We start from the raw sequence: 16,448 nt of genomic DNA, 5'->3' as shown, positions 1-16,448 counted from the left end.
AAGGTCGGTTTCCACAAACTGTTGGAGACAAGGAAACATTATAAAATGGACAAAATGTGGAAAAATGCAATTCTAAATATGAAATATACTTGTATGAAATTAGTTAGAAACGTATAAAAACTTAATAATATTCCTAATTTGTAGTTACATTGGAAGTAGGTAAATTCTTAAAATATACTTATTAATATGGGGTCATTATATGAAATTTATTGAAGTTAGTAGGTAAATGTAACCAGGTCATTCATAAGTCTGAGTTCAACCCATGAAAGGTAAAAAAATAAGAAACTTACATTCTTCATCCAGAACTCCCCATCCTGCAATGTAACAGTCGTCTTCCTCTCGACATTAGCAAACTCTGTTGGGAAACAAGCCGGTTGTACATAGTCTGTAAACACAATAGGCTTGTCTAACCGCAACAGAGTAATGTCATTTGCCTCAGTCGTTGGATTATAGGCTTTGGGCTCTACGACTTCTTTTATTCTTCGGATTTGCACTGATGATTCTAGAACTTTTAAATTGTTTGCTCCAAATACGAGCCTCCAGGAATTTGTTTCTTCCAGCCATTGTATTGACAAAGGTACAGAAGCAAAGGAGGATCAAAGTATCAATAATAACAAATGAAGGCAAGTGGAGTTGATATAGGAACACTGAGCACTTACCTTTGCAGATGCTTAAAACAATGCGCTGCTGTCAGAACCCAAATTTCATTCAAGACGCTTCCTCCGCAAAGATGTGAGAATTCTTTCCCAACGGGGCTCTGTATGCTCACCATCCATGGCCACTTCCCAGGTGGGGAATTTTGTCCTCCAACAATCCAGGAGCCCTTATTAAATAAAGGTCGGTTTCCGCAAACTGTTAGAGACAAGGAAACATTACAAAATGTACCATATGGGAAATAATATAAACATGCAATGCTAAATATGAAATATGGTTGTATGAAATTAGTAAGAAACATTTAAAAACTAAATAATATTTATAATCTGTACTTCAAAATATGATGATATCAGAATTACTTTGGGGTTTATATGGGTTAACGAAACTTCTCAGTGAATTTTAATATGATAATTTCAGCTACCGTATTTACTATAAAAAAACACTATCCATTCCTTTCCCATATCCCTAATACTGCCGCCAATGGCACTTTCAGATTCAAAAATAAGATAAAATATAAAGTATATTTTAAAAAAATGGTAAAAGATTCATTTTCTGTCTTGTCACCTAGATGACTTAAATGTTTAAGCACTCAATGTAAAATCTTGTGCCTTTATATGAACAAAGAAATTCATGGGGCCCTCTAATACAATTATATTTTCCAGTTGATGGTATATTTGTCCCTATAAATGTTTGTTGCAGATGCTTTAAACAATGCGCTGCTGTCAGAACCCAAATTTCATTCAAGACGCTTCCTCCGCAAAGATGTGAGAATTCTTTCCCAGTGGGGAAAGTAGAGACAAGGAAACATTAGAAAATGGACAATATGTGAAATAATACAAACATGCAATGCTAAATAATGATATTAGAATTACTTTGGGGTTTATAAGGGTTAATTAAACTCCTCAATGAATTCAAATATGCTAATATATTACAAATTCAGGTACTGTATTTACTCTTACAAACACTATACATTCCATTCCCATATCACTGATACTTACTGCCGCCGATGGCACTTTCAGATTCAAAAATTAGATAAAATATAGAGAATATTAAAAAAATCGGTAAAAGATTCATTTTCTGTCTTGTCTTGTCATTTTGATGACTTAAATGTTTAAGCACTCAATGTGAAATCTTGTGCCTTTATATGAACAAAGAAATTCATTGGGCCCTCTAATACAATTATATTTTCCATTTGATGATACATTTGTCCCTATAAATGTTTGTTGCTTTTGTGCTTTAAGATCTTTCCCGCTTTCTCACTATATATATAATTTATCTATCTACAGTGGCTTGCAAAAGTATTCGGCCCCCTTGAACTTTTCCACATTTTGTCACATTACAGCCACAAACAAGAATCAATTTTATTGGAATTCCACGTGAAAGACCAATACAAAATGGTGTACACGTGAGAAGTGGAACGAAAATCATACATGATTCCAAACATTTTTTACAAATAAATAACTGCAAAGTGGGGTGTGCGTAATTATTCAGCCCCCTGAGTCAATACTTTGTAGAACCCCCTTTTACTGCAATTCCAGCTGCCAGGCTTTTAGGGTATGTCTCTACCAGCTTTGCACATCTAGAGACTGAAATCCTTGCCCATTCTTCTTTGCCAAACAGCTCCAGCTCAGTCAGATTAGATGGACAGCGTTTGTGAACAGCAGTTTTCAGATCTTGCCACAGATTCTCCATTGGATTTAGATCTGGACTGTGACTGGGCCATTCTAACACATGGATATGTTTTGTTTTAAACCATTCCATTGTTGCCCTGGCTTTATGTTTAGGGTCGTTGTCCTGCTGGAAGGTGAACCTCCGCCCCAGTCTCAAGTCTTTTGCAGACTCCAAGAGGTTTTCTTCCAAGATTGCCCTGTATTTGGCTCCATCCATCTTCCCATCAACTCTGACCAGCTTCCCTGTCCCTGCTGAAGAGAAGCCCCCCCAGAGCATGATGCTGCCCCACCATATTTGACAGTGGGGATGGTGTGTTCAGAGGGATGTGCAGTGTTAGTTTTCCGCCACACATAGCGTTTTGCATTTTGGCCAAAAAGTTCCATTTTGGTCTCATCTGACCAGAGCACCTTCTTCCACATGTTTGCTGTGTCCCCCACATGGCTTGTGGCAAACTGCAAATGGGACTTCTTATGGTTTTCTGTTAACAATGGCTTTCTTCTTGCCACTCTTCCATAAAGGCCAACTTTGTGCAGTGCACGACTAATAGTTGTCCTATGGACAGATTCCCCCACCTGAGCTGTAGATCTCTGCAGTTCCCTCAGAGTCACCATGGGCCTCTTGGCTGCATTTCTGATCAGCGCTCTCCTTGTTCGGCCTGTGAGTTTAGGTGGACGGCCTTGTCTTGGTAGGTTTACAGTTGTGCCATACTCCTTCCATTTCTGAATGATCGCTTGAACAGTGCTCCATGGGATGTTCAAGGTTTTGGAAATCTTTTTGTAGCCTAAGCCTGCTTTAAATTTCTCAATAACTTTATCCCTGACCTGTCTGGTGTGTTCTTTGGACTTCATGGTTTTGTTGCTCCCAATATTCTCTTAGACAACCTCTGAGGCCATCACAGAGCAGCTGTATTTGTACTGACATTAGATTACACAAAGGTGCACTCTATTTAGTCATTAGCACTCATCAGGCAATGTCTATGGGCAACTGACTGTACTCAGACCAAAGGGGGCTGAATAATTACGCACACCCCACTCTGCAGTTATTTATTTGTAAAAAATGTTTGGAATCATGTATGATTTTCGTTCCACTTCTTACGTGTACACCACTTTGTATTGGTCTTTCACGTGGAATTCCAATAAAATTGATTCATGTTTGTGGCTGTAATGTGACAAAATGTGGAAAAGTTCAAGGGGGCCGAATACTTTTGCAAGCCACTGTATCTATTTAACTATTGAAGCTTTATCCCACATCACGGATACTGCCACTGGTGGCACTCTCAGATTCACATATTGGATGAAATATAAATAATATAGAATATAATAGCAATATATATATATAGCAAGAAAACTGCTTCATGTCGCTTCTTGTCAGACTGAAATGATTTGTACAAGACAAGCTGCATAAGATGAGATAATTAAGTGAAAAAAAGCCGCACTAGATGATTAATGCTAAACTGATGATATCACAATGAAAACTGTAACTGTGAATACACATTGCTGGATTGCCAATTACACAACAGTTTTATGGCACCAATAAACCTGGAGTCATATATACATATGGCATTTATAGAAACATTTCCTTAAATGCAAGAACATAATAAAATTGAGTCTTGAGATTGTTTGAAATACATAAAAGCAGTCAACATGGGACCCTGTGCCGTTATATGGTCATAATAATCCATAGGGACCTGTAATACAATTATATTTTACAACATATGGTACATTAGGATTTATATTTTATTGTTGCACTAACAATAAAAATTCATTAATATTGTTGCACCAATGCGCTCGCTCAGTTTTCGCTGATGAATAGTACCCAAGAGTGCCTATTTAGGCTCAGAACCCTGTAATTAGGGTGCCTAAAGAAATGCATGCTAATGCTGCTTTATGCTACACACTGGGAGGGGCACCATTCCACTCAGAAGATGCACCAAATTCTCATTCACAATTGCATTTTTGCATTGCGTCAGTAGAGGCAGGTGCAATTTGGCACATTGCTTCAGAAACTCTGGGGGAAAATTACAAATTTTGGGGTGAGCAACTTGGCAAATTGCGTTCAAATTTGTGTCCCAGAATTGCACTTTGCACACTGCAATGCGTTTTTAAATGACCCATTAGAAGCACAGGGCAGTTTGATGAGCATGTAAAGGTACAAGGCCAAATGCTGGGTATTATTATACAGGTTATTGAACTCCTTGTAACCTCTAAGACTTTTATTTATTTATTTATTTTTATTAAATTTTTTTCCGATAAAACATAACTTTCAGTAATAAAGCACTGGTTGCTGTGGGTAGTTAGACAGCGTTGTGAACCACATTTTTCATTTACATATACATGGGAGGCGGGTGTTAAAGGGTGTGTGATCCCAGGGTCTCAGGGATACAATCTGCACAGAACATTACAAGCACACTATAGTAATAGGAGAGATGTGTTTGGAAGAAATAGCAATCTGATTAACACATGATACCTCCTCCTTTTGATATAGTAATTGGTGTGAAAGGTGAATGTGGGTGCATTAAGGGTTTCAGCCCGGCCTCCTGGTACACTATGTTTATGGGTGATAGTGATTAGTGCCCTATCTTGCCTCTTTTGTTTTTAGTTTTTTTTCTCTCTTTTAGACATACTTTATTTTAGATGTAGTATTAAAAGTTAAGTTTTATTTAATTTATTGATTATCATAAATCTGACCTATTAGAGTGAGTGGTGCAATTATGGATCACTTGGTGGTAACATTCCACAAATCAATTTCTTTATATTTGTTCCTTTGATCCTGCATACACCCTGCAGAATACTTTTCCTCTATATAAGTGTAAGGTGTTCCTATCTACATTTAATTGGGCTATAAAACAATCTCATCTATAAACTAAAAGGCTTCACATTTTCCTGCTATCTCAGAAACTGAGGGGAAAAGTAATTAGTGTATGTGGCAGTTTGGGTTCCCACTAGGCCCCCTGTTCTACTGGGCTCTGTACTCTGCTCCAGGGTTGGACTGGGACACCGGGAAAAAACCCGGTGGGACCCGACTCTTGCCAGCACTCCCCTGGCCTATGATGTTCCTCCCCTGATGCGATAAATTTAGGCACGCTCAGGGAGGACGTCGAGTGGGGCCCCTGTGGGGGGATAGGGAGGGCCCCTGGGTCGGCAGACCCAGGTGGGCCCTGCACCCCCAGTCCGACCCTGTTCTGCTCCCTTCAAATGTCCCCAGCAAGTGGCATGGTTCTCTTAAAATATATACAGTGGCGGAAATAATTATTTGACCCCTCACTGATTTTGTAAGTTTTTCCAATGACAAAGAAATGAAAAGTCTCAGAACAGTATAATTTCAATGGTAGGTTTATTTTAACAGTGGCAGATAGCACATCAAAAGGAAAATCGAAAAAATAACTTTAAATAAAAGATAGCAACTGATTTGCATTTCATTGAGTGAAATAAGTTTTTGAACCCTCTAACAAAAAAAGACTTAATACTTAGTGGAAAAACCCTTGTTTGCAAGCACAGAGGTCAAACGTTTCTTGTAATTGATGACCAAGTTTGCGCACATTTTAGGAGGAATGTTGGTCCCACTCCTCTTTGCAGATCATCTCTAAATCCCTAAGGTTTCGAGGCTGTCTCTGTGCAACTCTGAGCTTGAGCTCCCTCCATAGGTTTTCTATTGGATTAAGGTCCGGAGACTGACTAGGCCACTCCATGACCTTAATGTGCTTCTTCTTGAGCCACTCCTTTGTTGCCTTTGCTGTATGTTTTGGGTCATTGTCGTGCTGGAACACCCATCCACGACCCATTTTCAGTTTCCTGGCAGAGGGAAGGAGGTTGTCGTTCAGGATTTCACGATACATGGCTCCGTCCATTTTCCCATTAATGCGAATAAGTTGTCCTGTGCCCGTAGCAGAAAAACACCCCCAAAGCAAAATGTTTCCACCCCCATACTTGACGGTGGGGACGGTGTTTTGGGGGTCATAGGCAGCATTTTTCTTCCTCCAAACACAGCGAGTTGAGTTAATGCCAAAGAGCTCTATTTTGGTCTCATCAGACCATAGCACCTTCTCCCAGTCACTCACAGAATCATTCAGGTGTTCATTGGCAAACTTCAGACGGGCCTGCACATGTGCCTTCTTGAGCAGGGGGACCTTGCGAGCCCTGCAGGATTTTAATCCATTGCGGTGTAATGTGTTTCCAATGGTTTTCTTGGTGACTGTGGTCCCTGCTAATTTGAGGTCATTAACTAACTCCTCCCGTGTAGTTCTAGGATGCTTTTTCACCTTTCTCAGAATCATTGACACCCCACGAGGTGAGATCTTGCGTGGAGCCCCAGAGCGAGGTCGATTGATGGTCATTTTGTGCTCCTTCCATTTTCGAACAATCGCACCAACAGTTGTCACCTTCTCTCCCAGCTTCTTGCTAATGGTTTTGTAGCCCATTCCAGCCTTGTGCAGGTCTACAATTTTGTCTCTGACATCCTTGGACAGCTCTTTGGTCTTTCCCATGTTGGAGAGTTTGGAGTCTGCTTGATTGATTGATTCTGTGGACAGGTGTCTTTTATACAGGTGACTAGTTAAGACAGGTGTCCTTAATGAGGTTGACTAATTGAGTAGAAGTGTCTAACCACTCTTTGGGAGCCAGAACTCTTAATGGTTGGTAGGGGTTCAAAAACTTATTTCACTCAATGAAATGCAAATCAGTTGCTATCTTTTATTTAAAGTTATTTTTTCGATTTTCCTTTTGATGTGCTATCTGCCACTGTTAAAATAAACCTACCATTGAAATGATACTGTTCTAAGACTTTTCATTTCTTTGTCATTGGACAAACTTACAAAATCAGTGAGGGGTCAAATAATTATTTCCTCCACTGTATATATATAAATATATATTTTATTATAAATATATATTTAATTATTTTCAACTACACCATGTGTATGTCACAATTCTAAGGCTGCATAAAAGAAACAGACCTGGTTGGCTGCCTGTTAAACAAAACCCATGCAATAAAATAGAGCAAATTAAAATCCAGACCAACAATTAGGGTTTGCATTTTATTACAAATGTATTTATTTTTTTACAAAAATACAATGTATATTATATTAATATATATATGTATAAAAATATATTTCTATACAAATTTAATATAAAAATATATATGAAAATAATATAAATATTATATAAAATAGTCCATACGGTGCACACTATTTGCACACCATAGAAATTCTTCCTATCCTGTCTAGGGGTCCAGCACAGTAGAACCCAGAGTTTATGTCTACGTGGGGACTGCAACGAAATGCCGTAAATTCCGGGGAAACGTAAAATACAGGCATGAACGAAAGCAGATTGCCTGTATGGGACCTCATAAATACGGCATGAATCCCAGAAAACATAAAATCCGCTGATGTAAAATTGGGGCTTCACTGTGTATAGTTCGTAGAAAATATTGTGTAGAGTCTGACGGTTTGGGAATCTATTTAGTGTCTATCGCATGTCCGTAAGTAACCAACTCATAATTCTTTTCAGAATGTTTTCTGTTGGTACTTGCACTGCTATTTCAGGTTTAAGCTTTCCTTCTATTGGTCCAGACTGAACTTGCGTCCCTTTTTCTCTGCCATACTGAAACTCTTGTATTTGTGCAGTTGGTCGCACAGGATTTGTTTCAGTTCCTTGGGTTTGGGTCTGGGTTAGCTCTTCAGTCTCAGCATCAGGAAGTTGTCCATTAGGAAGAATGATGTTTTTCAACAAAGAACGTTTCTTCCTGATTTTCGGTTTCTCTTTCTCATCTGTCTCAACTTTGCTAGCGATCCACTTAATAAAGTATTTGGTGGAAGTGTAAACACCTGGCTTTTTGCCTCTTGCACAGCCTGATCCCCAGCTTGTGATTCCAACTACAGCGTAGGTTCTTGATTTCTGCGTTTTGCACATCAAAGGTCCTCCGCTGTCTCCCTACAAGAAAAAGAAACATTATTGAAACAAACATAAAGAGTAAATATATTTGCAACCAGTACAGGTAATTGTGTTTTAGGAAAGTGCTGATATGTATAATACATGTATTGGAAACACTAAAGTGACCGTTACACGTACTTAAGAGTAAATTTATTTTGAATGCATAAAAGAAGATCTCAAGTACCTGGCAGCTGTCGATGCCTCCTTTCTCATGACCTGCACATAGGTTGTATTCCCCTATGGCGCCATCATACCAGTCTTTGGAGTTACATTTCTTGGAATCTATTTGATGCACACGGGCTTCTTGCAAAATTTCTGATGGTTCTCCAGCTAAGGAGGAAAAAAGACAGACTTGTTAGCCAATGGCTTTCTCCATCAATCCTTCCCCATTAGTTACTATAGAATTAAGTAAATTATAGATATGGTTATTAATATGGGGTCATTATATGAAGTTTATTGAAGTTAATAGGTAAATGTAACCAGGTCATTCATGAGTCTGGGAACAACCCATGAAAGGTAAAGAAATAAGAAACTGCAGAACTTACATTCTTCATCCAGAACTCCCCATCCTGCAATGTAACAGTCGGTCTTCTTCTCGACATTAGCAAACTCTGTTGGGAAACAAGCCGGTTGTACATAGTCTGTAAACACAATAGGCTTGTCTAACCGCAACAGAGTAATGTCATTTGCCTCAGTCGTTGGATTATAGGCTTTGGGCTGTATGACTTCTTTTATTTTTCGGATTTGAACTGATGATTCTAGAACTTTTAAGTTGTTTGCTCCAAATACGAGCCTCCAAGATTTAGTTTCTTCTTTCCTGAAATATCAAGAGAACATCCAGTTATGGTATTGACAAATGTACAAACAACGAGGATCAAAGTAACGTTAAATAAAAACTAATGAAGGCAAGTGGAGTTGGTATAGGAACACTGAGCACTTACCTTTGCAGATGCTTAAAACAGTGCGCTGCTGTCAGAACCCAAATTTCATTCAAGACGCTTCCTCCGCAAAGATGTGAGAATTCTTTCCCAGTGGGGCTCTGTATGCTCACCATCCATGGCCACTTCCCAGGTGGGGAATTTTGTCCTCCAACAATCCGGGAGCCCTTATTAAATAAAGGTCGGTTTCCGCAAACTGTTGGAGACAAGGAAACATTAGAAAATGGATTGTATGTGGTAAAATAAAGCTCTAAGGGGCACATTTACTAACCCACGAACGGGCCGAATTTGTCCGATTGCGTTTTTTTCGTAATGATCGGTATTTTGCGATTTTTTCGGAAAATTGTCGCGACTTTTTCGTTACCAATACGATTTGAGCAAAAAAACGCGAGTTTTTCGTAGCCATTCCGAAAGTTGCGCAAAATCTGGCGATTTTTTCGTAGCGTTAAAACTTGCACGAAAAGTCACGCCTTTTCCGTAGCGTTAAAACTTAAAAGGCGCGATGTTTCACGCAAGTTTTAACGCTACGAAAAAAATCGCGACTTTTCGTGCAAGTTTTAACGCTACGAAAAAATCGCCAGATTTTGCGCAACTTTCAGAATGCCTACGAAAAACTCGCGTTTTTTCGCGCAAATCGTATTGGTAACGAAAAAGTCGCGATAATTTCTGAAAAGTCGTAAAGTCGCCGAAAAAATCACAAAAAATACGAAAAAGTCGCAAAATGTTCGTTTTCCAATCGGAATTTTTCCAATTCGGTTGGAATTCGTGTCTTAGTAAATCAGCCCCTAAATGTGAAGTATTGAGATCAGGTCTTAAAATTAACAATTATTATCTGTATATTGGCCCACATTCAATTTAATGAGAAAAAGTTATCACATGGTTTGTCATGTGAAAATTCACGGACGAGATTTCACAAGAAAAAACATTTCTCATAATCCAATTCCAGTTTTTTCCTATAGACTTGAATCAAGATTTCAAGTGATAAACCTTGAGATACATTTTTCTGAATTGAATTGCATCTCAAATTGAATCTCATCCACGAGTTTTCACGTTATAAATCTTTTTCTCACTGAATTAAATCTGCTCCATACTTACTATCGTTATACATACTGTATATACTAATATTGGGATATTAGAATTGCCTTGGGCTTTATTTGGGTATGAAACTTATCACTGACTTCTAATGCCCTGATATTTTAAAAATAGCAGTTACATTTGTTTTCTATATTTGTTTATCTTGTGCTTTAAATTATTACTTACTGCCACCGATGGCACTCTCACATTCAGGAAATAGATTAAATAAAGAAAATATAAAGAATATAAAGAAAATAGCTAAAAGCTTCATGTTCTGTCTTGTCACGTTGATGACTTAACAGAAATGATTTTTACAAAGCAAGCTGCACACAGGAACAGAGCTACAGTGATGACATCACAATGCAAACTGTAAACAAGGCAACTCTATTGCTAAAGTGATGACATCACAAAGCAAGTTGTATCCATGGCAACCCATAATGGCTGGTTATAGCACCAATAAAGTTAAAGTAATATATAGATTTGACGTTTATCTAAAAAATTTCCTAAGATATATCAACATAATAGTCAAAAGCTTTACAGGGGAATGTAAAAAAGTAAAAAAGCTTTGCAGTGCTAAAATGTTTGCCTTTGTGTGAACAAATGGATTGTATGTGGTAAAATAAAGCTCTAAATGTGAAGTATTGAGATCAGGTCTGAAAATTAACAATATTATCTGTATATTGGGCCACATTCAATTTAATGAGAAAAAGTTATCGCATGGTTTGTCACGTGAAAATTCACGGATGAGATTTCAAGAGAAAAAACATTTTTCCTAATTCAGTTCCAGTTTTTTCCTATAGACTTGAATCAAGATTATAAGTGATTAACGTTGAGATACGTTTTTCTGAATTGAATTGCATCTCAAATTGAATCTCATCCGCGAGTTTTCACGTTATAAATCTTTTTCTCAAAGAATTAAATCTGCTTCATACTTATTATCATTATACATACTGTATATACTAATATTGGGATATTAAAATTGCCTTGGACTTTATATGGGTATGAAACTTATCACTGATTCTAATACCCTGATATTTTAAAAATAGCAGTTACATTTGTTTCCTATATTTGTTTATCTTGTGCTTTAAATTATTACTTACTTCCACCGATGGCACTCTCACATTCAGGAAATAGATGAAATAAAGAAAATATAAAGAATATAAAGAAAATAGCTAAAAGCTTCATGTTCTGTCTTGTCACGTTGATGACTTAACAGAAATGATTTATACAAAGCAAGCTGCACACAGTAACAGAGCTACAGTGATGACATCACAATGCAAGCTGTATCCATGGCAACCCATAAAAGCTGCTTACAGCACTAATAAAGCTAGAGTAATATATAGATATGATATTTATATAAAAAAAACTTACTAAGATACATCAATATCATAGACAAAAGCTTTACAGGGAAATATAAAACAGTCAAAAAGGAAAAAAAAGATTTGCAGTGCTAAAATGTATGACTTTGCGTGAACAAATTTTCCTTTGGACAATTTAACATATCTTTAGTGAACATGAAAAATGTTTAGTAACCACCAGCAGACGAAAGATTGCGACTTTTATAGTTTGCACCAGTGTGCAGTGTATGTAATCAAACTTTCTGACAAAAACATTATCTTTGCTACTGAAGGTTACGTTATCTTTACCTTCATAGTGAGCTATGGGTAATTCAAATTCACAGTGTCTAATAAACAATATTACTTTACAAAATATGAATTTCAATTTTTATTTTGCATTTGCGGTTTATTACATTTCTTCAAGTCAAATAAGGATATGCCCACAGCTTTGACTACAAAATCAACAGTACACATTCATTTTCTGTATAATGGATATGTACTGCCACTATCAGATTCAAAAATTTGATGAAATATAAAGAAAATACATAAGCTTCATGTTCTGTCTTGTCACCTTGATGACTTAGAAATGATTTGTACAAGGCAAACTGTACAAGATGATGGAGCTTAACTGATGCCATTATAATGGAAGCTGTAACCATGACAACGCATATCAATGTCGGGAGCATAGGATTAATATAATATACAAATATTTGTGAGTTGTAGCTGATATTTTATCTCTAAGCATTGATTAAACTGCTGCCGATGGCAGTCAGATTCACACATTACAGTATCAAGTGTTGAAGTTTCATGGTCTCGTCAGCCTGAAGCTTTAACAGAAATGATTTGTACAAATCAAGCTGCACAAGATGATAACGCTAATGTGATGACATTGCAATAAATGCCGGATCCATGGAAACACATATCTGCTTCTTGCTACTGCTACTTTGTAGCTTTAAAGTAGCATGTGTTTCCTGTGAAAATAAAATGTAAAAAAATTTATAAACTAAAACATTATAATATAGGAACTACAATTATATAAAAGTTCCCTTACATCAGGGGTGGCCAATACATCGATCGCGGTCCACCAGTCGATCACCCGTGGACTTCTGGTGGAACGCGATCAAGCTGGGGATTCGTAAGTGCTCTGTGAATGCGTATGTACGCTGCGTCACGTATGCACGCATTCACGCTACACTTGCGCATTTTCTAGGGAAAAAAACACTGCACTGTGGGTAAAAAAGATGCCAATTGCTTCCCAAATTGCACTGCACTTGCAATAGTTAATGTGTATGAAGTCTGTTTTTTTAAATTTATATTGATGATTAATATAAATGACATGTTTTTGTTTAGCACATAATTCTTGTTTCTGACCTTATGGTGGGATGGTGGTGCAATCTTTTTGAGGAATGTCTCATTTAGGGGGTCTCTGGTTTTTTTTTGTGTTAGAATTACAAAGTTAGAGATAAAGTTATACATATGTATATAAGGAAAATGGCACAAAACAATATCCAAGTGCTTGGATGTCCCAGAGGACACTGATGCTCTAATTATCAGGAAGTGGGGTCTATATTAAACCCTCCTGATGCTGTCTGGGAAAAGTTTCTTTCATACTCTTATCAATAACCGCATCAGATTGGCATGTATGGGGATGGGGGTGCCAGAATTCACTCACTCAAAGGAAAGCGTCGGGTTCAGAAGAGACCCAAATAGAGCTTTTTGGCCAAGGTAAAATACAGTGTAAATCTAACATTCACAATTCGGCAGGGTGTTAGAGCTCAGTGCCAAAAACAGTTTGGTTTTCACCTGCTCACAGGACACTAAAATGCATTGTATTATTATTATTATTATTATTATTGTAATTTAAGATTATTTAAAGTATTCAGATTTTTAACTGATTTACTTTACTAATTTATAAATCTTGCAGTGAAATTTAGTTCTGTTATATTTGTATTTAAGCATTTGTTTTTTATCTGCTTTGATACTGTGCCAATTTGCTCAACACTTTCTTGACTGTTAAGGTAATGGCACATTAAATGTTGCCTCCAACACGGACAACAAAGAGCCCTAAAGTACCTTTGTACTAAAGTGAACAGGAATTGCCGCAGGTGAAAAATAGTACTCTCATAATCACACATATAATCACAACCAGGCAGTTACCATGATTACGTGACTGGCCCACATGGGAACCGGGGGAAAACCCAGTGGGCTCTATAGGCCAACTCAGTGGTGTTTTGCTGGTGCATCAGTGGAGTGCTAGGGGGCAGAATGCAGGGGCGATAACCTGCAGTTAAGAGTAATTATGTATGCTAGGAGTCATAGTGATTGGGGGGCAGGTGGTGTGCCCTTAAACGGGGGGGGGGAAGGGTACAATCGTTGTGGTCACATGCCTGGGTTTTCCAGTGGGCCCCACCTCCCCCAGTCCAAGCATGTTAGGAGGGATGAGCCTTGGGGCACACCACTTTAAAATCCAGCCCTGAGGGCACCCCTTTTTCTTTCTTCTGAAAAGTTCCTTGTATTACAGTTGGAAACTGACAAGCAGGTGGGCTGTTGTAACAAAATGTATTCATTAACTGCAAATATTCCCTAAATAGTTTGGATTTAAAAGAGATAATTTATTTAAATTGCAAATGTGCTTAGAATAGCACTCCCATCAATTTTACATTTACTTATTTTAACAGTTTACTTACCCTTTAAAAAAGGAAATTCAATTTTTTTTAGCGCAGTGAACACTATTTTCAAGTGTTCTGTTTTTCGGCTTTTCTGAGACTATGCAATTGTTATTCATGAAGATTACAACATGTAAACCATTAGGGAATCTTTTTGGCTTTTTTACTGTCTGTTGTGTCTTGTTATTAAGCCCTGTTACCATGAATCGGCTGAATATGGAAGCTTCAAGTTCCTGACCAGTTTTATTTGTTAAAACCAGCTGATTTATAGGCTACAGCTATATGATTGCTGAGAAATTATTGGAAATGTAACAGTGGAACATATGTGAAAGGACTTATTATGTGTTATGTATGAAACTAATATAATGAATACATTGAACATACTGTTCTGGTAATCGTCAGTGCAAAATATGTTCCAATTTTAAAAAGACCAAAAGGTATTATTCTTTCTTGATAAAATAACTGCTAATGGAACGATCACACACTTTGCTTTGCTAGAAAAGAGGCTATGAATCTTTTGATGGACAGAGGTACAATCCCTCAGAAAGGGTATAGCTGGTGATAGAACTTACATTCAGGCCTATTATATCTCTATTTTTCAGTTGGCAGTGCATTAAGTACACACATTGTAATATGTTGGGTAGCTTGAAGTATATTGCAACATAGGGACAAACAATCCCTGTTTTTTTTTAAGGGAAGGGCATTCCTGGGTAGCTTAATGCACAGAATGGGTTAATGTCCTATATATATTGATAATGGGTGAGTGCAGAGAATCTCTTGTTGCTGTTTATATGAATTTTGTGGTCACAGCTTCAATTCACCCCCACTTAATGTTTAAAATTTAGTGGTGAGCACAACATCCCCATATTTGTTATTTTGTACACCATATGGGACCTCAGATTGCTGGGCCTAGTATGTGTTAGCGACCATGGCAATCACCTAATCCGTTATCTCCCATGGACTCCATTATAGGCAAATAATTCTAATTCTTTAGAATCATTTCCTTTTTATCTGTAATAATAAAACAGTACCTTGTACTTGATACCAACTAAGATATAATTACCCCTTATTGGGGGCAGAACAGCCCTATTGGGTTTATTTAATGGTTAAATGGTTCCCTTTTCTCTGTAATAATAAAACAGTACCTGTACTTGATCCCAACTAAGATATAATTACCCCTTATTGGGGCAGAACAGCCCTATTGGGTTTATTTAATGGTTAAATGATTCCCTTTTCTCTGTAATAATAAAACAGTACCTGTACTTGATCCCAACTAAGATATAATTATCCCTTATTAGGGCAGAACAGCCCTATTGGTTTTATTTAATGGTTAAATGATTCCCTTTTCTCTGTAATAATAAAACAGTACCTGTACTTGATCCCAACTAAGATATAATTACCCCTTATTGGGGGCAGAACAGCCCTATTGGGTTTATTTAATGGTTAAATGATTCCCTTTTCTCTGTAATAATAAAACAGTACCTGTACTTGATCCCAACTAAGATATAATTACCCCTTATTGGGGGCAGAACAGCCCTATTGGTTTTATTTAATGGTTAAATGATTCCCTTTTCTCTGTAATAATAAAACAGTACCTTGTACTTGATCCCAACTAAGATATAATTACCCCTTATTGGGGGCAGAACAGCCCTATTGGGTTTATTTCATGTTTAAATGATTCCCTTTTCTCTGTAATAATAAAACAGTACCTGTACTTGATCCCAACTAAGATATAATTACCCCTTATTGGGGGCAGAACAGCCCTATTGGGTTTATTTAATGGTTAAATGATTCCCTTTTCTCTGTAATAATAAAACAGTACCTGGACTTGATCCCAACTAAGATATAATTACCCCTTATTGGGGGCAGAACAGCCCTATTGGGTTTATTTAATGGTTAAATGATTCCCTTTTCTCTGTAATAATAAAACAGTACCTGGACTTGATCCCAACTAAGATATAATTACCCCTTATTGGGGGCAGAACAGCCCTATTGGGTTTATTTAATGGTTAAATGATTCCCTTTTCTCTGTAATAATAAAACAGTACCTGGACTTGATCCCAACTAAGATATAATTACCCCTTACTAGATGAAAAACAATCCTATTGGGTTTGATTAATCTTTAAATCATTTTTCAGTAGACTTAAGGTAGGAGATCCAAATTACAGAAAGACTCCTTATCTG

The 16,448-nt window shown here is 37.3% G+C and overlaps 1 protein-coding gene across 1 annotated transcript; it reads right to left on the bottom strand.

Moving 5' to 3' along the window:
• Positions 1–7,494: 7,494 nt before the first annotated feature.
• On the bottom strand, positions 7,495–14,966 carry LOC116411715 (acrosin-like). The gene is made up of 5 exons (XM_031904527.1): positions 10,448–14,966; positions 9,191–9,383; positions 8,795–9,066; positions 8,434–8,579; positions 7,495–8,249 (listed from the first exon to the last, which is right to left on the bottom strand). Exons 1-5 carry the CDS (start codon positions 10,530–10,532, stop codon positions 7,785–7,787), a joined length of 1,161 nt encoding a protein of 386 aa, XP_031760387.1. The 5' UTR covers positions 10,533–14,966; the 3' UTR covers positions 7,495–7,784.
• Between the last annotated feature and the right edge of the window lie 1,482 nt (positions 14,967–16,448).

This window comes from Xenopus tropicalis, chromosome 6, assembly GCF_000004195.4.
Source record: "Xenopus tropicalis strain Nigerian chromosome 6, UCB_Xtro_10.0, whole genome shotgun sequence".
NCBI lineage: Eukaryota > Metazoa > Chordata > Amphibia > Anura > Pipidae > Xenopus > Xenopus tropicalis.
This window is presented reverse-complemented; position numbering and strand designations above follow the sequence as displayed.

Excerpts from the sequence above, each read along its gene's own strand:
- LOC116411715 (XM_031904527.1), bottom strand. The coding sequence starts at position 10,532 with ATGAAGCTTTTAGCTATTTTCTTTATATTCTTTATATTTTCTTTATTT. Across the intron at positions 9,067-9,190 it reads TGTTTTAAGCATCTGCAAAG|GAAAGAAGAAACTAAATCTT; the intron begins GTAAGTGCTCAG and ends TTGATATTTCAG. Across the intron at positions 8,580-8,794 it reads GGGAGTTCTGGATGAAGAAT|CTGGAGAACCATCAGAAATT; the intron begins GTAAGTTCTGCA and ends TTTCCTCCTTAG.